Below are 23,601 nucleotides of genomic sequence, written 5' to 3'. Positions count from 1 at the left end.
GCTTATATTTATTAAATATCTACTCTCTAGATTCTTCATGTGTCCTGCTGGGCTATTTTTTAAAGATGCCATACAAGCTTCTTAAAATGATACTCTTATGATAATTTCAGAATGGATACCAGGTTGAAACGACTTTCTACAGTAATACTATGCTATTTCCTTGTTGGGGGCGCCATGTATTTGTTGAAGGTAAGTAAACTAAGTACTTAAGTCAAATGACGTACCTTGGATTGCAAACCTGTTTCGTTAATGATATGAAGATTTTCAATATCACATACCTGAACTTACAGTAGGTAGGTGTTTTTGTTGACTGGATTCAGTGTAAAGTTTGGTGTTTTAATGTATATATGATTATTTTTGTTCCTTTGCAACATTTGGACCAAAGCCAGGAGGACTGTTGCCAAGACCTGGACCACCTCCATATAAAACAGCGGCATGTGCCAATTGGAGCCAAAGTACGTGCCTCAAGCCTAAACAAAAATTCGTCTTCATCAAAACGCACAAAACAGGTAGTATGACCAGTGTAAACATCTTTCAAAGATACTCCCTCAACCACAACCTAACTCCGCTGATTGGAAGAGCGACTAGTTACGTCTCCTGGCCATTCCCTCCTGCGGAAACGGATTACGTGCACACACCAGGGGAAAAATATGACGCTCTGTTTGGCCACATGAGATACAACAAAACATGGCTACGGTCCAAGTTTCCCGACGACACTGCCTACATCTGTAAGCATCCCTTTCCTCTACTTCTGGCGCTTTCAAAATCTCCCATCAGATTTAGAAACAAATGGGCCAAGTTGATTTCTTTGCCGGCTGGGTTCCTACTTCATGTTTTTCATAATTAAGAAAACTGATTACAGGTAAATTACACAAATCACATCTTCTTTATCTCAGTTTTGAGTGTTACAGTTAACTAGTTGTATGCCCATGTATCAATGCAGTTAATGCTAAAATCATTTTGTAAGCAGCGTTGGCTGGCTTTTCCTATCTATTTGTGTCAATCCTTGATTCTTACAGACATTAAAACGAAATATTTGTTGGCAAAACACAGAAGCTTGTGAGGGGGGGGGGGCTAACAGTCACTCTTTGAGTGGCATTTAGATGCAAGCGGTGCTGCTATGTATAAAATGAAACCAAATTATGCTTGAAACTGTTGACTTCGTTCTGGAAAAAGTTGGCCTATCATTTCCAACACAAAAATTGGATTTTTTACCGATCAGCTCCAGTATTTGTCAAGGAATGCACCTCAGATACATACATACATACATACAGAGTCACTTGGACACTTTGTCACATTGGACAAAGTTTGAATCTTGGCCATAAAACCATACTTTTTTGCTAGGGATCAAAAGAAGCCATCTACTTCAGAGCTCGATGGAATCGAGTCACTTATGCATGATGTGACGTCAGAGAAGCAGTGGATTTTTCATTCATTGACAAAGACTGGAGCTTACTAGTCGAAAATTTGGTTAAATTAAATTTTGTGTTGGAAATTACAGTTCAACATATTCAAGAATTACGTCTTCCAACACAGATGAACTTTCAAGTGTTGATATGTTTGTGTTCTTCTCTTCTTTCGTGTCCTTTAAACAGCTCTCATTCGCGAGCCTGTCAGTCACCTGAAGTCGTGCATGCATTTTTACAATCTTCCTGCGTTACTGAAGATCACGTCCGTAAATCCCATCAAGACCTTTCTTCGGGAGCCATGGAAGTACAAAAATATGTCCGAGGCTTACTTTCGCTTCTGCAATACAACCTGGGACGGAACTAGAAACCACATGGCCTTCGATTTGGGCTACCCAACTGAAGGAGCCGATGATATGGTACCAGAATATATATCTTTTTTGCAGTAACTATAGAACCAATCGATACTTTATAGACTTTCTGAATACATCCGTCCCCATAATCCGTCAATTCTAACTCTAACTTCCATATAATGAGAAATGTTTAAAAAGACGAGTGAAAATCAGAAGTATAGAAAGGTATAGATTTATGTATCAATTACCAGAGTTTTGAATTCCGGCTTGTTAAAAATTAAAGCTTCCATACTAGAGGTAACGGGGTTAAATACAATGAACTGATGTGATCAATGTTAGTAAAATGTTCCCGTGTGTACTTCAAATTGTAACCAGGAGGCAGCTGAAAGATACATCAAAGAATTAGAGCATGACTTCACGCTAGTCTTGCTGCTGGAACACCTGGACGAGTCCTTGGTTCTTCTGAGACGTCTGATGTGCTGGGAGACGCGAGATGTCGTGTGCGACACCGTTCCGAAAAACGCCAGGAATTACTCCTACAAATCCTACATCCCTACCGCCGAGGAGATGACCAACCTTCGCAAGTGGAAGGCCGTGGATTACCTTCTATACGACACGTTCAACAGGTCGTTGTGGCGAAAGATTGAAGCACAGGTAAGTCCACGCTAAAGTATTCTTAGGATCATCGTCATTTCAAGAAATAAATCTGAGGCGTCGTGTGTGACGTAACTGGTAGAGTGTTGGGCTCGGGACATCTAGTTCGACACTCGCCGTACCTGCCGAAGTTGTACCCTTTGGGAATTCCGGCACTTACACGACCTTCCTCACTTCACCCAGGTGTAAAAATGGCTACCTGACTTCGGGGCAAAATACTACCTCTGACTTCTGTCTTTACGTTGTAGGTGGCACTATTGTGTTTGGATCTTCTAAAAAAAGGCAACTTCACGGTTTAATGAATACCAAACAATTGATAAGATTTATATGTGAAGGTCGAAAAGTCAATGATATACAAATTGAACATCGTCGAACAAACTTCAAAATCACCAGAATTTGGGAACTTTTCAGCTTAGATTTGACCGTATTGAAAACTTTTGCTATGTAACAGTCTCTGTCAGAATATACTCTAGTTTGGCCTTTGTTTGGTTATTTTTTTAAGTTGATAATTTGTTAACTACGCAGGGACCAGATTTTAAGAAAGAGCTCGACTACTACAGGGAACTGAAAAAGAACATCAGTTGGTACTGCCATGAAGATCTAAAACAGAGGTCCAACCATAGCATCGTTGTGAAAGCTTCCAATTGGAGCCCACAATTCGTAGTTGATAAGGAATATTGCAGAGGAATAAAGACCCGGGTAAGTACAAATGTAGATCTAAATGCAAACGTAATGTAAATGTATCTTTATTTCCAAAATATCATAATCTAGACTTATTCTAACCAACATTCCCGCATTTTCTTCTACATAGTCATATTCTACAAGATCAGTTCACAGTTTTATAGCAACTACCACCTATCTAAATAAAATATGCTTCGTTTTACATTCTTCTATTGAAAGAAAGTTAACATGTACTTCTGAACAAGAAAGATTTTCTAAGAATACAGAAGGTGCTAACACCTGTATGCTAATCAAATTCCATTACTACTATTGTTTTGAATGCAATCAGAAAATTTTGCATTTTGGTATCTTCCAAACTGTAAGAATAAAACGTAATTCGAATTTATGGTATGCTATTTTATGACTTTAAGGCAACAATTGTGAACTGCATATGTAGGTTTAAGCATGCTGACGAAAATTGCTAGTTTTTTTGCGCCTCTACGAAACCATGACGCCACAACTAGCGCTATTACCCCCTTTCAAAATAAATCAACTTACAGTAATTTTTATTTCCTTATGCACAGGAATGGATACTGATGAGAGATATACGACAAAAGGCATCATGGAAAGAGGAGAGACGTTGGGGCATTGTACTGCCTATTGAGAATGTACGGTCGATCATCAAAGGATGGCCAACCTTCAAATACAAGATTGAACTAACAAATTATGAGAAGGGATTGCAGAAAGAAACAAAAACAAACTAGAAAGACCTACAATTGCTTGAGAGCAAATACAGCATTCGCATATTTGATTTCATTCCTTTGTTCAAGTGCATAAAATCTAAGATGAGAAGAAAATAAAATAAAAAGGGATATATGAATAAAAAGAGATATTCAACCATTCGAGTACTTGCAGTAACGTTATATGTTCCAAAATGGTAATTGCTTAAGGTCCAAGTTAGCTTTTATTTATTTCCTCTTTACGAAGGAAATTATTAAAACTTGAGTCCACTGGAAGCTTCAGATTACAGATTACAGGCAGGTAAGTCGTAGAAGAGAAACTCTGCTGCCCTGAGAGAGCTTCAGCCATTTTTTCAGGTGCATTATGGAAGTTTTACACTACGGTACCGGGCAGAAGAAAGTCGGGGCCCGTGATCTCGTTCCCAGCATGGCGACAGACTTCCTCAAAGTATTCTCGTTCCCACTGCCCCATCCAGCGCGACGAAACGTCTAGTGCCCACTTCTCTCCGGGTCTCCTCCCACTGTGATATTGATACATGGGTTCGTAAAAATATACTTTTATTAGGTGGGACAATCACAAGGTTAAATATTTCGTCACAACTAGGATATAAAATCACAGCTAACATTTCGGTAACCAATAGTGGCTGGGTCTATTCCATACTGTTGCTAGGCGTCAATACTTTACGCTTGGGACCGCAAATACAATCTATACTTTGCATTGCGACACCTAGCTGCAGTGTAGATAGAACAAGTCAGTAATGCTATGAGGAAGGTGACAGGTCGTTATCGAAACGTCAGCTGTTATTTTATGTCTTGGTTGTGAATGGAGGACATAGATTTTATTGTATTGCTTGGGAATGTAGAACCTTGTTATCCTTTCATAGATAGAGAATTTAACGGGCGTATATAATGAACCTTACAAAATCAGTGTGCGATCCGCGCGCGAGGAATCTAGCAGAAACGAGAAGCATCACCTCGAACACATAGAGGTTCCTGCTTGGCTGTCCTGAACCAATGCTTTCTCGATCTTATCTGTGTCTTCTCTTGGGTCGTGTAGACTCCACTTCAAACCCAGCTTCTCCATCAGTAGACTGAACGTCTTCCGTTTGTCGTTAACGAGGGATGAGTAGTAGATGACGGCGTGGAAGAAATACCCGGGCTGCCGCCGTTGCAGATCGGCGGCGCACTGCAGCACGCCGGCCCACCTGGTGTAGATGTAGAACAAATCCGTCCCGCGATGACGCACCGTCGAGAACTTCGGGTTGTCTCCGAAACATCGCAAGAAGTCAGGAAAGGGAAGCGCACGAATTCTTAAACCGAGGCGCATCATCAGCCAGAAAGCCACATAAAGCACGTACTTCTGATGTAGGACGAGTCGAGCAAAGGATTCAGAAACGTCCAGACCATTCCGGTACAGGAAGACGGTCTTGGCCAACGGGAAGGCGCGAGCCATCAGGTCACCCAAGAGGATATTGTCGGGCTTAATCTTATAAAAGATGATGTGACGGTGACGTGGATCTGACGTCACGAGGTTATAGTTCATCAAAGTGACGACGTTTCTCAGAAGAGTTATGGTAGACTCGTCATTTGACAGAACCTCGGGGCAGCTGGGACGCGATGGAGTCTGGCCGCGCTTTAGTCGGAGGAGAGCCATGGATATGATGGAGAACACCTCAGGCTCACTCATAGCCTGCGCTACCGAAGTGGCCTCTACAAGTCGCGTTACCAGAGTCGATCCACATCGGGCTGTGTAGTAAACAGAAATAAGACATATACACATCAACCGGGACGGGGGGCGACATTGATTCCCCACAACACTTGACCCATTGCTAACGTCCGACGTGCAGAATGTCACGTGTCCACAGCGATTGGGTCAGAGGACTCATCACAAGCGGGTCAGGTGAAAATTCCGGTGAGTCCAATTTTTTTAGTTAGAGAACAGTTTATAACACAAAACCATGTTTCTTTACTTTCATCATTGTCGGAGGTCCTATGGTAAAGACTTTTATAAGTTTGAAAAAGAAAGACACTGGTTTAAAACGCCTTCCAAACTTCTTGACTCTAAAAGACTCCAGAGCCGTAGACTTTACAATGGAAGACTCCAGGGCCGTGGATTTCACATTGCTGGACTCAAAGGCAGTGGACTTAACAATGGTAGAGTCCATGGCCATGGATTTCACATTGATAGACTCCAGGGCCGTGGACTTAACAATGGCGAACTCAGCGGCTCAAAAATCTATACAACTGTTTATGTAAAATGAGATCGAAGATGCTATGAAATTTAGAAAACATGGTTTATGGGGATGACTTGTGCAACACAAGGAACAAGGGAAAAGTTTTTTTCTCTTGCATGTTTTTTTTCCAGAATAGCCCAAACGACCAATTGCACTCCTTTGCGTTACCTGTATGGAAGATGAAGATTTCCTGCACATGCGCAACCTCGTCAGTTACGGCGCTCGCTACCTCCTGGAGTCGCTCCAGTGGAACACAGAGAACCTCGGCTGCGTTTTGTCTCTGAGCCTTTACATAGAGATCATGTTACCATATGTATTGTGATGACTGACACGTGATATGAATAATCTCATTCCATCATTTTACATGAAATTAAATACACCTTTCTCACGCGGCGGCCATGACCGAAGAAGAGGTCAATGAGGCAAGCAGACAAAACTTATTCCTAGAATCAGCTCTTATTTAGTTTCCCCCCAAATTTCTCCACACAAATTTTCACAATATAAAATCAAATAATGAATATTATAACTATATAATGTTATACATCAACAGATATATCAATTTAGAATAGCATAGACTGATCCCATATAGTCCCTTAAGAGATGCAAAATAAAAACATGATAATGCAAATATTTCACGGACATGTAGCCATTCTCTTATTGGTCGATTTTCTAATTTCCATGCTATCATTGGTTGAACTGCTAATTATGATGGACAGTCTTTTGTTTGCCTCATTGAATTCGTTTTCGATCTATCATGGCCGCTGCGTGAGAAAGGTGTATAAGATAGCGTCAAAGTATTGTGGAAAACTGCACGTATCCGAACCCTAGCCCTCAACCCAGTTATCAACATCACCATATATCGTTCTGTACTACGTAACAAAAAGTCCTCATTACTGTATAAGCTACACTTATCCAGTATCCAGATTCAGCTGTACCATATCTTATCATATAGCCAGACGACGTTGACTCTATTTTCTCCTATAACCACACCTTCTATAACCCCCGGCAACTATTACTCCACACTGACCACTGATGGTTGTACCATGTGTATAGTTGGGGTCAAAAAGGGAATATTGATGAATAATGTCCTTATTTGCAGATTTACCTACATTCGCTTTGCTCATTGGATGGTTAGCAAAGTATCCACACTGACAATCATTGGATCATCCTCATTAGTGATGGGGGCAGTGCCGAAGTCGCGCGGTGGAAGCCGAGTCCCAGCAATGGCTATAAGGGCGGGTGGGTGGGGAAAGAAAAGCGCTTCCCCTCCTCACAACGTTCTATCCACTTTTCCCACTCGCTGCAGGTCGGCCCCACTTTGCTCTTCGGCACTAGTATTATGGATTTATCCAGATGAAAGCCAGTATGGATTATACACCCGTCTTGCATAGTGTTATTCATCCGCTCTTTCTTTCATTGTCACCTGTTCATGTGCCAGGTCTGCCCCACCTTGCACTTCTGAGCTGCGGATGTCTCCGGGAGAATGGCAGAAGGGATTATGCACGCCGCCTTATATGGTATTATTTGATCACATGATTTCGGCTGACCAATGATCGTGCAGTGTGAATAGCAAAGTATCCACACTGACAATCATTGGATCATCCTCATTAGTGATGGGGGCAGTGCCTCCGTCGCGCTGGCTCCTCCCAGTGTCCTGCAATAGGCATAATCACCCCTTTCCTATACTTTCACATGAAAGTATCTCTCCCCATCCTCATTATCCCCTTCCTCATTACACCCTTCCTTATTATCCCCATTCTTATCCCCTTACTCACTCGACCATCATGCACCGCCACCACCGCACCCGTGCTTTGCGAACCCATGTAGACAGGATTGGCTGCACTGTTCCTCGGCCAACTTCCTAGTTATATTTCAGCCATACATAGTATGGTGAAATATATTGTATTCGTAATGTTTCTTTCTTTCTTTCTTCTTTCTCCTGTCAAATCTTCAAAGTGATTCATCTCTGCCGTTCCTGGACCGAATGACCTGAAATTTGGCACAGGGGTAGAATGGGCCAATACCTTGATGCTTTTTTCTCAGTTTTTTCATATCTGCCTCTAAAATGATTTTATTGAGATTTTTTTGGTCAATTATAGACCAAAACTGTATATTTTGGCCCCTGTACCCTGGTATTACAACCAAATGAGCTGAAATTTGACAGAGATGTGCCTTGATAATGCCCCCATATAAATTCGATAACACTTTTGGTGTACAGTACAACAAAATGCTTATTTTTGCGATTTTTTGACCAATTTTTGACCAAAAAAGGACACTTTTGGCCCCTGTACCCTGGTATTACAACCAAATGAGCTGAAATTTGACAGAGATGTGCCTTGATAATGCCCCCATATAAATTCAATAACACTTTTGGTGTACAGTACAACAAAATGCTTATTTTTGCGATTTTTTTTACCAATTTTTGACCAAAAAAGGACACTTTTGGCTCCTGTACCTTGGTATTGCAACCGAATGAGCTGAAATTTGATACAGATGTGCCTTGATAATACCTTCATATAAATTCAATAACACTTTTGGTGTACAGTGCAACAAAATGCTTATTTTTGCGATTTTTGGCCAATTTTTGACCAAAAAAGGACACTTTTGGCTCCTGTACCCTGGTATTACAATTAAATGACCTGAAATTTGGTATAGATAGGCATTAGATACTTGGTAACAAGATTCAAGTCAAATTTTTGACATAAACAACTTTAAAATGATTAATTTTGGCACTTTTCTGAGGGGAAATTTGTTTTCTTTTGGCCTCCTGACGTGACCTTCCGTGACCCCGCACAGAGCCACACCTGTGCGCGTCAGCCGGAGAGTTGATTGAATCAAAGACCTAGCCAATCAGCGAAGAGGAGGCCAAAGGCTAATTAATATTCATAAGCGGGGCCTCATGATCCCGTATATAGCAGTGTTCCCGCCAGGGGGAGCGAAGCCCGCCTAAGGCTCTCGCATTTTACACTATTTAGAAGGCTTTATATTGTATCAGTTCGTAGGCCTATAGGGGCATATCTATGATAATCGCAGCAGTCACTTAACTTCTCTTCAGGAGTTTAGCTAAAAACAAACTTTAATGTTACTGAGTTCAACAGTACTTATAACTTGTTATCCGGAGTTGAAACGCTAGCGATGGTATTTTCGCTGCGCTGTTAGCTCCGTGCGACTGTTGTTGACGGTCTTATAACGGTATATTTTGCACCCCTGTACCCTGGTATGAGTAACATTTGGTATAGATAGGCATAAGATAGTTGGTAAAATGATCCAAGTAAAATTTTTGGCTTAAAGTACTGTAAAAGGCTTACACAGCACGAAAACAACTTTTTAAGCAAAGTTTCAGAGATACGTATAAAGCCCTTAAAGGCGGAGAAATATTTCAGCAGATTTTAAAATATATTAAAGGCATCGGAAACATACATTTGGCATTTATGGAAGATTTCAGCGTTTGTAAATCTAACTTAACCTGTTGTGTTTCTTTACGTGAATTTTACATGTATTTTAGTATGCCGAAGAGACAACTTAAATGTCTCAAAAATATTTTCTGTCAAAACGGACAAATACCGTTTCTCTAGATCTGTTACAAAATACATGTTAACCGGCTAAGTCAAATGTAATAAGCCTTTGTCTGGTGTTAGATAAAACATTGCGTCATCTGTTTTATAACAGTCAAAACTGAAAATCATTGCGCTTTCTGGTACAAAATGTTATGTTTATACCTCAGCAAATACAAATACAATACAATACAAAGTCAAATAAAATAATCTTCTGTGTTTTTTAGCTATTCCGAAAGCATTTGACGTATTCAAACTTTCTGTGCGCAAGGTTTAATTCGAACAGGGGAAAACCTCTCATGGTTAGCTTATATGCGCTATTTTACATTATATGAGATGTTGCGTATACCATGGTCAATATTGACCGAAGAATGCATGCCATATATATAATTTATTTCGAACCGTCATTTACGCAAAGAAGGGAAGACCTCCCCCGTTAATATATTTGGTAAGCCGTATATGAAATGTTGCGTATTTCATTTGAACATACGACATGTTTAATTTTTGAATCCGCGCAGTTTAAGCGAACTAGGGGAGACCTCCCCCGTTTAGCTTATATGTTGCCAAAACGTATATGAAATGTTGCGTATTTCATTTGAACATACGACATGTTTAATTTTTGAATCCGCGCAGTTTAAGCGAACTAGGGGAGACCTCCCCCGTTTAGCTTATATGCTGCCAAAACGTATATGAAATGTTGCGTATTTCTGTAAAACATACAACAAGTTTAATCTTTGAATCCGCGCAGTTTAAGCGAACTAGGGGACACCTCCCCCGTTTAGCTTACATGCTGCCAAAACGTATATGAAATGTTGCGTATTTCTGTAAAACATACAACAAGTTTAATCTTTGAATCCGCGCAGTTTAAGCGAACTAGGGGAGACCTCCCCCGTTTAGCTTATATGTTGTCAAGACGTATATGAAATGTTGCGTATTTCTGTAAAACATACAACAAGTTAAATGTTTGAATCCGCGCAGTTTAAGCGAACTAGGGGAGACCTCCCCCGTTTAGCTTTTATGTTGTCAAGACGTATATGAAATGTTGCGTATTTCTGTAAAACATACAACAAGTTAAATGTTTGAATCCGCGCAGTTTAAGCGAACTAGGGGAGACCTCCCCCGTTTAGCTTATATGCTGCCAAAACGTATATGAAATGTTGCGTATTTCTGTTGAACATACGACATGTTTAATTTTTGAATCCGCGCAGTTTAAGCGAACTAGGGGAGACCTACCTTGTTTAGCTTATATGTTGCCAAGACGTATATGAAATGTTGCGTATTTCTGTAAAACATACGACATGTTTAATCTTTGAATCCACGCAGTTTAAGCGAACAAGGGGAGACCTCCCCCGTTTAGCTTTTATGTTGTCAAGACGTATATGAAATGTTGCGTATTTCTGTAAAACATACAACAAGTTTAATCTTTGAATCCGCGCAGTTTAAGCGAACTAGGGGAGACCTCTCCCGTTTAGCTTATATGCTGCCAAAACGTATATGAAATGTTGCGTATTTCTGTAAAACATACGAAATATTTAATCTTTGAATCCGCGCAGTTTAAGCGAACTAGGGGAGACCTCCCCCGTTTAGCTTATATGTTGCCAAGACGTATGTGAAATGTTGCGTATTTCTGTTGAACATACGACATGTTTAATCTTTGAATCCGCGCAGTTTAAGCGAACTAGGGGAGACCTCCCCCGTTTAGCTTTTATGTTGTCAAGACGTATATGAAATGTTGCGTATTTCTGTAAAACATACAACAAGTTTAATCTTTGAATCCGCGCAGTTTAAGCGAACTAGGGGAGACCTTCCCCGTTTAGCTTATATGCTGCCAAAACGTATATGAAATGTTGCGTATTTCTGTAAAACATACGACATATTTAATCTTTGAATCCGCGCAGTTTAAGTGAACTAGGGAAGACCTCCCCCGTTTAGCTTATATGTTGCCAAGACGTATATGAAATGTTGCGTATTTCTGTTGAACATACGACATGTTTAATCTTTGAATCCGCGTAGCTTAAGCAAACTTGGGGGTACTACCCCCGTTTTATCTATTAGCTAATACCGTCTCAAAGGTTTTATGAAACGGTGCCTTTTTCTGCTGAACATACGGCATGTTTGAAGCGCAGTTTATGCGAACAGGAGGAGACCCTTTCCTTTTTATTTTATACCGCATATAAGTTCTGAAATTCCAGGGTCTAAATCAGGGTGAGGTTTTCTTTGTGGCATGTTGACACTCGAGCTAAGAGACGGTAGAAATCCCGACTACTGCTATGAATATCTCCGAGACTCAACCTCTGCTTGAAGAATAAGGATGTAGTAGGTATACCGTTTTGTGCAGTCAGTTGTGTTTTCTCTATAAAACGGCAAGCAGTTCTTACTACAGGTAAATGTACGAAATATGTTTATTTCTTTATCTACAAGCAAGCGTCGAGAAAGAACAGTTTGTGCACACAGGCGGTGTCTTCTCGTGTTGCTCGTGTTTGTTTGGGCAGGCAAGATGTAAATTTATTCAGCGTTATTTCGTACTCGCCATGGGGCGCACGCCTCCGTCCGTCCAAGGAGGTTGAACTTCCTTGGTCCGTCTGTGGCACAGCTGTGTCATGTCATAGGATGTATCCAATGGCAGAAAAGAGTGGGGGGTTCAAATTTACGGGCCATACGTACGACAAGGAGCGGTTATTTTCCAGGCGTTCATTTTTTAAGAGAAGTATTGAAGAAAGTTTGGGCCTGCTCTAGCCCGCAAGTTGTGGCCGCGACACCTCTTTTACCGCCTAGGACCCCCGGTGACGGAATTTGACTCAAAGATACGAGGTGGCTATCATTCTGTACAAGCTGTTGTTGTTGGAAATCGACACAGAATGGAAATCACGGCCCTTGCACCATCCGGATTAATAGAAGCCGACACTGCAAGCTGAACATGTTTCGCGTTCACAGAATCCAGGACCATCCAACAACACGAGTCATATCGGCCACTACTCTAGGATCCTCTAGATCTTACCGGATTCTTATTCCTGTGGTGACCAGATGGAACTGTACATGTGTGCTCTTTTTAACTTACGCCGAGACGCTTCACCCGACACTGGAAATGGGACTGTGGACTGCTGCACGGAATTGCGCAACCGTTGTGATTGTTTCAACTGCCGACTACATCAGAATGAAAGGCCACAAATACCTAGTAGGCTGTAGGTTTTTTTTTACTTTTCCATGTAATATTTTCTCGTAATTCAATAAAATTTTAAAGTTTCACCCATTGTATTTTCTTGCTTTGAAATGTGCCAATGATTATTCTCCTAAAATGGCACTTATCCACACCTTAATGCACACGTATATGAGACGTACAGAGGGAACTTTAAACATGTCTTAAGGGTGTTTTGGTACGTATTTATGACAACTTTAAGCTGCTAAAAAGAAAAATATAGACACATTAAATCCTCTTAATTCACACGTATATGAGACGTAAATAGGCTTTAGATCAAATAAACGTGAATTTTAAACATGTATTAAGGGCGTTTTAATAAGTATTTATGGCAAATTTAAGCTGCTGAAAAGGCACCTAAACACACGTTATAATCCACTTAATGAACACGTATATGAGACGTAAACAGGCTTTAGATCAAATAAACGTGAAGTTTAAACAAGTCTTAAGGGCGTTATAATGGGTATTTATGGCAAATTTTAGCGCTGAAAAGGCAGCTAAACACACGTTATAATCCACTTAATGCACACGTATATGAGACGTAAACAGGCTTTAGATCAAATATACGTGAAGTTTAAACATGTCTTAAGGGCGTTTTAATAAGTATTTATGGAAACTTTAAACTGCTGAAAAGGCACCTAAACACACGTTATAATCCTCTTAATGTACACGTATATGAGACGTAAAGAGGCTTTAGATCAAATAAACGTGAAGTTTAAACATATCTTAAGGGCGTTTTAATAAGTATTTATGGAAACTTTAAACTGCTGAAAAGGCACCTAAACACACGTTATAATCCTCTTAATGTACACGTATATGAGACGTAAAGAGGCTTTAGATCAAATAAACGTGAAGTTTAAACATATCTTAAGGGCGTTTTAATAAGTATTTATGGCAACTTTAAGCTGCTGAAAAGGCACTAAAACACACGTTATAATCCACTTAATGCAATTGTATATGAGACGTAAAGAGGCTTTAGATCAAATAAACGTGAACTTTAAACAAGTTTTAAGGGGGTTTTAAAAATCATTTACGACATCTTTAAGCTGCTGAAAGACAACGGGAAAACCGGAAAATAAGGACTAACACGGACCTACAGAAAGACCACTTAAAGGCAATATTTACGTACTCGTATAAGTGGTGTATAGATCCGTAAAGGAGGAAAATACGTCAACATTACGCATGGTTTCAGCATCCTTAAATACCGTTTTTCGTGCCGTGTTAATTACAGCACTTTTTTTAGGGGAAATTGGTTTTCTTTCGTTCTCCATGCCATGATCTTTCGGACGTTCACCCCACAGAGCCGACATCTGCACCTGCGTCTAGCCGGCAGGAAGAGTTAATTCAATTAGTGGTTCAGCCAATCAGCGAAGAGGAAAGCGAAGGCTAATTAATATTCATAAGCGGGACCACACAATACGTTAACTTGAAGACTCAGGCCGTACAGACTTCTCGCCAGGATTTTTTCAAAGCGTCGGACAGGGGTCCGGGGGCCGCCGAATGTCCCTGGCGGGGTCCAGGGGCAGGGCCACTGTGTGGGGGGGACCCAGGTGGGCGAAGCCCCCCCGGAAGCTCTTGCATTTTAGACTATTGAGAAGGCTTCTTTTATCAGTTTTTTTAGGGCCATATCTACGATAATCGTAGCAGTCACTTACTTCTCTTCAGCAGTTTGACTTTAAAATATTTCGGGTCAAAGCTTCAAAGACAACTAAAACCTCATAAACAACAAACTTTACTTAGCTCAACAGTATACAAAAATATTGTACGGGTTGCCATCCTTAGTTGAAGCGCTTATTTATAGCGCTAGTATCTTCGATGCGCCGTTAGCCGCCGTGCGACTTTTGTTGACGGTCTGATATCCCTACGTCGCCGCCTCGCTGATATTCCCACGAACATGTTTCAAGAAAAATACCCAGCAAAAAATGCTGTTCTGCGTCAAATTCTATTCTATAAAACATGTGGGACTCAGTGTTACAGTCTAAATATTTTGTAGAAGCACCGCTGTAGGAAAGAAGGTCCAAGCAATGTAAAACATCACGTAGCATGAAGTTCGCTGTCAACTGGCACACAGCACATGGCTGTTTGAAGCTCTAAGTCTAATCAACAGCCGTGTTTGATTGATAGCCGGCGGTCCTTTGATGAAGTCGGGGAAAGGTGCGTTAGTTAGAAAATCTGCGTTTAGTTTTGATACGTAATTATAAGTTAGACAGTGGCGAGAATGATTATTTTCTCATCAATATTTCTCTTCAGAATTATTTGAACTTAATTGTACATCTAAACAATTGGCTTACCTGTGCAATGTTTATATGATTAATGATCATGTGTAACGCATGGCTCCTAGTCAATAGATCAGCATTTTCTCTATAGTGACCACCTGTCTATAGTGGCCACATTTCCTAGTGCTGTTGTTGTTTGACATAAACTTTGAAGTTGAACATTTAAATTGTAAGTAACTTTAAACTGCCAGAGTTTCAGCCCAATAAAACACTCTCAGTGCCAGCCTCGAGGGTATGAACAGACTGACCAGACAGACGAAAATAAATCCTCGAACAAGGTTCAATCGTATCTTCCGGGTCTGGCAGGAAGTTGTTAAACTAAAATAAGAATAGGCTCGATGGCTGATTGCATACAAAGTAAAACAGTTTAACAGTTTTACAGCTTGAAGAAAACAAACGCTCCTACAGTACCTGCACCTGATTGATAATTATTAAATCGTATGCCCTACTTGAATAAAAAAAAGTTCACTGCAATAATAAATGTACCCACATCACAAGGAGCTTATACTTTTTTAAACTTACACCTAGTTATCGTACAGAAAATTGTTAATGACATTACATGAAGTCATTCAACAATTTTCAGTCATGATGAAAATTTTCTGAATGGAAGGTGTGATTATTGTCATTTTCTGAAAAATAGAAGCAAGCTCTGTTTTTACCTGGAATCAATTCACAATACCAGTCCACTTTGGGGGATAATGTACTGTTAAGAGGATGTTCCATTTTTGCGCAGGGGTGATTTGGAACAGTCCAATGTTGCGTGGGAAGGGGTATGGCTGAAATATGCTGTATTTGCTCTTAAGCAAATGTCGGCCTTTCTAGTTTGAGATGTATTGTTGCCATCTCAGTCTCAAAATACTGAATGGCAAATAACCCCTCTGGTCTGCAGTGTCAAAGTATTTCTCTTATCTTTCTGTAATTGTTTGCCAAGTTTCTGCACTATACAATACCGTAGAAAGCACACACGAATTGCACATATGCATTTTACTCCCCAGCTTAGTGTGTCTGGCTTTCCATACCCTCTTACGTTTTATACAGGTAGCAGCTCCAAGCCTCATTCTGTTCCTAATTTAAAGGCTTCTACCCTTTCTTTTGTTGGCTGTGATGCCTAGGGAAACCTCTTGCAGATTTCCCTATCTAATTTCAGTATCGCTGCTCCATCTTGGTCAATTCAAGTATCATTACTTCTATTTTCTTCTTACTTATACTTAGCCCAACTAAATTCCCCTTTACTGAAAAGTCTTCACTGAGGAGAACCAGGTCATCTGCCAAGTCTGCGTGTTACCATACTTGTGCCCTTAGGAAAGGCACTTTATACGGCTTTTCTCAGGTGAAAATGAGTACTTAGCTTCGGCTAGGGCCGTCACTCAGATAGGACGTTAATGGAGTTCCCCTGTCTGGGGACAGCCATATCCCGGGCACGTCAAAGAACCCACCACACGTGCGCTGTGAGTGGTTCAAAACCTACAGTTGCCACACCTGAGGCAATTACTGTCTTATTGAGGTCACTTGAGTGGCGCCAACTGGCAGCTCGCTCCAAACCCTTGCGATTGAGCCCGGCCTATTGTAAGCTTCTCGCACATCAATCCCTGGCTGCCAAGAGAGAGTAGTCCGCCTACCCAATTAAATGACAAGATAACAGTAGCCATATCAGGTCTAAATCCTCGAACTGCCCACGTCTGAACCATGGTATTCTCTAATCTCATAACCCCGTCTATTACAGGTCCACCGAGGAGTAGTGACAAGATACGTTCTTACCTAATACATGACACGTTAAGACACTAAACCATTCTGAGAGTTCTCCAATATGTAGTCTTACAGCACACTCCCTCCCATTGCGAATTCCTTTATCACACATGTTAGTTTCTCTTGAATACCATAGTGTAAACTTGTACGGCGATCACAGTGTAGGCCTGTGAACTATCATTGGCCTTTCCGAAGTCCCCTTATGCGGTGAATGGTGAGAGGTTTATTACGGGCAACCTAGTTTCCAACATTTGTCCCAAGACCCATATCTAATATACCTTGCTCACCATGCAATTATACATAGGCACATTCAACAATCCCAGATCACTCTTCAATACGTGCACTCTGCAATGCAACCGATGAGGACTTTTTCCCTACGTTAAGTCCTCACAGAGCCGAGTGAACTTCTAGTCACGAGACACTGTGTCCCTTTTACGTGATCGTGCTTCCCAAGTCACATGCACCTTGAGTGCTTAGTCATCAAATTTGAAGTTTGGTGGAGCGGCCGTATTGATGCTCATGATCTCACATTCCCTTGCATTGATTTTCAATCCGACTCTCCCTGACTGACGTCTATTGTCTCGTTACTTGTTGTAGCTCCTCTTCACTATTCTCTATAAAGGCGATGTCGTCAGCAAAGATTTAATGACCTCTGAACTCCTGAGGTTGTGACCTCCTACGTAACAATAAGATATGCATATATACAGACCTCACTCCCTCTGTGAAGTCATCGGCGCCATGTTAGATCACAACACATTCTCGTACAGCACACGACGATGTCATTGATTAATTTAATTAACCTCCAATATGGTCACCGGGGAACTCATATCTTAATTAACCTGACACACCTGCATCGTGGCGCCTGCCCAAGTCTATCAGCTGATACCCCTGGGTATACACCTCGATACCAATTGTATCAATCCTGCCATTGCCAAATTGCTCACCTAACACACTAAATACGTCAATTTCATTCACGTAGCCCTTATATCCATCATATGAATGCCGGCACGGTCGCCGACACTTTCATTCACGTAAGCCTATTGTGGATGACTTGCCTCCAGCACGTAACGCCTGTGAAACTCTTGTCTCACGTTCATTACGTACCACATATCTTGTGTGACGTGAGATTATCCAACCTCTGCACACCCGGTGTGATAAAACTGATATAGCGTCCCAGACGCAAGATATCCAATCTCAGCACACCCAGTGTGCTCGCTGCAAACTGCCATAGTCAAAGCTAAGGCCTAAGCAGCAGCATAACTTACGTCCCAGACGCAAGATATCCAATCTCAGCACACCCAGTGTGCTCGCTGCAAACTGCCATAGTCAAAGCTAAGGCCTAAGCAGCAGCATAACTTACGTCCCCGACGCAAGATATCCAATCTCAGCACACCCAGTGTGCTCGCTGCAAACTGCCATAGTCAAAACTAAGGCCTAAGCAGCAGCATAACTTACGTCCCAGACGCAAGATATCCAATCTCAGCACACCCAGTGTGCTCGCTGCAAACTGCTGTAGTCAGAGCTCACGCCCGTGCGTAAGGGGACCAACAGCAAAGCAGCCGACGTCACGAGCTGGTTTCTTCGAGCAGTACTAACTCAATCAACCAGGTGCATACGCGCGCCACGTGTGCAAAATCTACCGACGTCCCATCCACATGCAAATTTTATGGCGCCGCTCTCTGCTCCTGTAGGATGGTAACTCTGGCGGCAAAATCGCTGTGAGTTATTGTGGTAGCTGTCGTTGCCATGATTCCCATGTCCGTCTACCTGCTTGGGTTGTCGTCGTTGTTATCATGTTGTCGTCGTTGTCCTCTCCTCTGTGTATGAAATAATTGTCGACTTCTGTGAAGATCTACAGTTTGATAACGACATAAGAACACCACACGTTAGACTTTGCTGCATTCCGCTCAAATGCAGCGCTACCCCCAACCCAAGCAAGCTTCCGCCACGCGAAGCTAGATCGGGCAACGTCGTGGACGCACGGGAAGCTCGACTTGAATTGTCCACCCAGCTACCATACTGAATACGTGATAAACCCACCCGGAGACCCAAATCTAGACAGCACACTACCTCAGAAATGCAAATCAGCCCCATGTGCGCCCACCATCCACATTCTCGCCGACAACTCAAACGAGGAACAAATTGACAGCAAAATGCGAAAAAGACAAATCCCTGCACAAAATGTTACCACTGCGACACCCCAAACCTTTCAGGTGGAAACTGTGCTAAACTCTGCCTCGTCAGTACACGTGGCGTAGGGTTTCTCTGCACTGCTGCCAACACGACCCTGCTTGTGTCTTCTTGCTGCGGATGTCTCCGGGAGAATGGCAGAAGGGATTATGCACGCCGCCTTATATGGTATTATTTGATCACATGATTTCGGCTGACCAATGATCGTGCAGTGTGAATAACTAACAGACCATACCTTGGGACATCGTATACACCGAAGGACGGGTCACCTCAATTACATGCAAAATTTGCATGCATCAAGTCATCGAGTCAGAGTTCTTCTGCAACTCCTATCCCCACTCCTATCGCGCAAACCTTGAAGTTCTTGAAAAAGTCCAGGACACCTGTACATTTATCTGGTATCTGGATACTGTACTTTAATCTACATGATATGTCCGAAAAAATTATACTAGTACCCATTTCGGCCACATAAAATCGAATACCGGCTTCCTACGCTACCCTGTTTGCAATCGAACAGTTAAGTCTCTGCACATGCAGAATTGATAAAAAAATAGTACAAACCTCAAGAAAGAACGGATGTGCCTTCAAATCCGCACCATCCACGGGTCGGATGAGCACGACCACCTCTTGTTCCCAGTCTATACTGTAAACAGAAAACTCGTTCCCACGATGAGCAAATAATTGCACCACGTCATGGACCGCTGTCGCTTCCCCCACCGGTATGAAGTCGTTAAGGGAGTTGAGAGGCATCTGTAATCTTACTTTCTTCGGTATCACCTTCCGAATGTACGCCAGAGGTTGCTTAGTCTAAATAATAGGTAGAAAAGACCAAACAAAAGAATATATTTGACACATTGCCCGATAATGTCATCAAGATCATGCGTGGTTCACTTTTATTGGAACAAGAGTACGCAGAATTAGGGGTGGGTACCGGTACAGAGAATTCAGGTACAGGTACAGCCCAGGTCCAAAGGATCAGGTCCAGGACCTAATTATATGTGAACTTGTGAATGGGTGATACTAAAAACGTTTTAAAAGCCTATCCTAGTCATGTAAACAACACTAACTGCCTCTGCTTTAGACCAAGTTTGACAGGTACATGGTGCAAAATGACCATCAACTCTCCTCTACTTCGCTCTTCTTCTTTTCCAGGATCTGTAGGCCTCTAAACACGTGAACGCTTGCCGGGACAGTATGTTCATTTTCGAATCGCTCCAACATCCGGTCTACTGTTTTATTTTAGGTCCGGTTTTGCATGCAACAAGAAAACGGTTTTGTACCGGTACACCGTACCGCTACCCACCCCTGCGCAGAATCGTTCAAACATGATGCAATAAGGAGTTTCACGGTTCTAAGTACGAATTTGCAGCAAATGTCAAAGGCCAAGGTCAAAGACAAGACCGAAACACATCTCGGCATTGCTGTAGGAGAAGAGACAATGGATGAGCCAAAAAATGTCAAGAAGTTAAGGGCCGTCAACTTTTGACATATTGCCCACAATGCATTTCACTGTGCATGCGTACTTAAAATACGTAAACTTTATGAGAATAGCAAAGAAAACAAGTCAGGTAACGAGATATTAATTTTATCTGATTGATTTATTGATTTTTGGAAGCGATTCGCTACGATCTCCCTCCCCGGAAAAAAGTTGAGATATCTCTCTGTAAAACTTGGAATGCATCATGAATTGTCCCAGAAAAAAAGTTATGTACTCCAATTCTAGACTTTCTTATCAAAATTAGCGTGACTGTTTTGGGATTTTTGGCTTTTAATGAAGACCAACACACCTTGGGCCAAGACGACGAATGTGGGGTTCGTTGAGAGCGCAGGAAGTAGACAACGATAGCAGCTGCACTTAGTACTGCAATGACTGTGTCCACTGTGAATACATCCATGATCGTCAAAGGTCCTTCTCCCGAAACCACGTGAGCCTGTACTGTGTTACTGAAAGAACAGTCAAAAGTACGGTGGCTTTTGATGAACGATCTGCCATATGTAAAATAAGAATTAGTGCGCACCCATTAGAAATAGAAAGGGGTCGTTATAGAAAGCTACCTGTTCACGATAGATTATGTAAATATTGCCCAATGAATGCAGTGGAAAATGAAACGCACTTCATTAGTCAGTGACCTCACTACGAGGCCGAAAGAAACAGATTATATCAAAATGTTGCCTCATTTTCACCGAGCTTTAACCATTTAGGAGATCAGCAAAAGACTACATTTTTACTCAAATCACAAATCCCACTTAATTTGCAGAAAGTGGGAGAATTCATTAACCACTGCCTTCAAAGAAGAAGTCAAACCCAACAATAGTAAACTTAGCACCTTGTAGTAGAATAGAAACCAATGCTATGTACTGAATGACTCTACTCTTGTTTTATGACTGTACGTGCAATTAGCCCTCGGGCATAATTTTGCAAATAAACTCATGATTATATCATGAGTGCCTTTACGTTTTGTAATTGCATAGAGCTGAAATCGATATTATATTGGTGTCAGAAACTAGACAGAAATTAAAAGATGTAGTTTTGTACAGATGACCACGATGGTTTACTATCTATTGGCTATGATATCATCATATGAAAATACAGAAAAATGTAAGTTTCGTATCACAGGTTTCCACAACAGTGATGACCGGGTATGTAAATTCTCCCGTGCCACAAAAAAACAGTGCCACATGATATCATTACAAAGCGTACCTAATCCAAACATTCCCACGCACCTGATCTGTGGTATCAAAACATGTCTACCTTCACAGATACAGGCTCTTATTTTTTGCCACAAAATCTGAAATTTGCTTTATTTCACAACATGAATGGACAGTAAGTTCCATCACTCAGTATCAGACAGTATCGCGACCATTTAGTTTCCATACAACAGGGAATCTGGCCGCATTTGTCTTTACTTGTGCCAGATTAAGTAGGTAGGTCAACAACTAAAACTGCTGATCATTTTCCATCTTTTCTGCATGTGCTTCTATCAAACTGGAAGTGCAAGAATGCAAGTTGTCAGGTGTGCCATGGACAATCTAACTACTAGTACACCATCAAGCTTTGGTTAAAGGTGATAATCAAAACTTTCTATCTGTTGTAGGTAATACCACAAAACAATTAATGTTAACAAAGGTAAATGTTCCTTCAGCTCAACTGGTGGCGGCCTCACAGTTGAGCTCCGGTTGAGAATAGTGGATACCTGGGAGACCCTGGTTCATTTTCTGGGAAGGGCTTTCGGAAGGACGTAAAATGGCGGTGCTGTGTTCGTAGATAAACACGATAAGTAAGAAGGGCAAGCAAACCCTTCTCGTAAAAATAACAGCAAAGAAACTTGCTGCCCTATATGCAACTAGGCACTACAGGGGTCTGAACGAAACCTAATAAAAATGGTGAGAAGATGAGAAAGAGTAAATGAAGTAAGCTTATGCTTCAATTTAATTACCATCTGTAACCATCTCCGATGATCTCGTGAAGTAAAAGTCCGAATGGTTAACGTTCGTTTCATGCTCTTATGACGGGTGCAAATATCTTGTTGAATACGATTAATACAAAGAGTTGATTACAAGTTAAATCGTGCAGTCCTTACCTGAAGCGTCTAGTTGCTGTCCTGCCTTCTGTCTCTAAACACAAAGGTAAAAGGAGACCGTTTGTTTTGCACATTGGGAGTTATTCTAGCCATGTGAATGAGATATCAAGTACCGCCCACTTATGTAAATATGTGGAGACTACCAGACGGTGGATCCTGAGGTAAGCGGATGTCTCAGTCGACCGCGCCAAATTGCGACAATTTTGCGGTTTGTACCAATTTTCCATTGTGACCAACCTGACGTGCGAGTATTTGCGTATGAAGGTCAGAGGAGCAGGTTCTTGGAAATTGTGGTGTTTCAGACGACGCCTGGCCGCTTATATCGCAGTTCTCGTGAACACTTGTAGGTGATGCTTTTGGTCAAATGGTAGGTGATGCTTGATGATAGAAAATTTCAGTTCTATTAAGTTCTTGCTTGGCGAATCCCGGTATAATATATTAAAGACGATGAGCAGTCTATCATCAACTTTTATAATTTCTAAAGAATGCGCACAACAAAGTGGCTTTCAACACGATGCCTGACTGCACTTATAAAAAGGATTGCAAGGCGGCGCTTCTGATACACAGACATAGGGGGCTCTGGCAGAAGCCTCTTATCACTTGACAACAGTTGTTGATCGCTTGCCAGTTTCAAAGTTGGTGATCGCTTGAGAGTTTCATACTTCCTAAATAATTATCAGACAGGGGCAAAAAGACGCAAGTAAGCGTCATGTGTACACACATGTACACACAAGCAAACGTTCATTCCTTGGTGCTATTCAAATACACCCCCTCACACACAAACACTCCTGTCCTTGGTGCTGAACACTATCCAGGCACAGAATTTTTGTTTGGTTAACGTAAACGGCAATTTTTCTGTGATAATTTTGTCCTTATTTCTAGTATGATGCCAAGAAATTGTATGACGTGTTGTAGGAATGCTGCATGAATGTAAAAAAGAAGCCTACATACATGTAGCAATAGACCTTGTTAGATTAGCTTTACTACTGTGATATCATTAAACCTGAGCCT

At 41.5% G+C, this 23,601-nt stretch overlaps 2 protein-coding genes across 2 annotated transcripts; one reads left to right on the top strand and one right to left on the bottom strand.

Moving 5' to 3' along the window:
- Positions 1-1,780: 1,780 nt before the first annotated feature.
- On the top strand, positions 1,781-4,334 carry LOC118407793 (galactose-3-O-sulfotransferase 2-like). Its single transcript, XM_035808326.1, has 4 exons — positions 1,781-1,825; positions 2,135-2,413; positions 2,939-3,112; positions 3,658-4,334. Exons 1-4 carry the CDS (start codon positions 1,781-1,783, stop codon positions 3,835-3,837), a joined length of 678 nt encoding a protein of 225 aa, XP_035664219.1. The 3' UTR covers positions 3,838-4,334.
- Positions 4,335-4,763: 429 nt separating this feature from the next.
- On the bottom strand, positions 4,764-23,587 carry LOC118407803. The gene is made up of 5 exons (XM_035808336.1): positions 22,591-23,587; positions 20,797-20,953; positions 19,571-19,816; positions 6,216-6,333; positions 4,764-5,559 (listed from the first exon to the last, which is right to left on the bottom strand). The coding sequence occupies exons 1-5, from the start codon at positions 22,662-22,664 to the stop codon at positions 4,784-4,786; spliced, it is 1,371 nt and encodes a 456-aa protein (XP_035664229.1). The 5' UTR covers positions 22,665-23,587; the 3' UTR covers positions 4,764-4,783.
- Positions 23,588-23,601: the final 14 nt, after the last annotated feature.

The sequence above is a fragment of the Branchiostoma floridae genome, unplaced genomic scaffold (genome assembly GCF_000003815.2).
Source record: "Branchiostoma floridae strain S238N-H82 unplaced genomic scaffold, Bfl_VNyyK Sc7u5tJ_1474, whole genome shotgun sequence".
Taxonomy (NCBI): Eukaryota; Metazoa; Chordata; class Leptocardii; order Amphioxiformes; family Branchiostomatidae; genus Branchiostoma; species Branchiostoma floridae.
The sequence above is the reverse complement of the archived record's forward strand: the minus strand, read 5'-3'. Positions and strand labels throughout refer to the sequence as shown.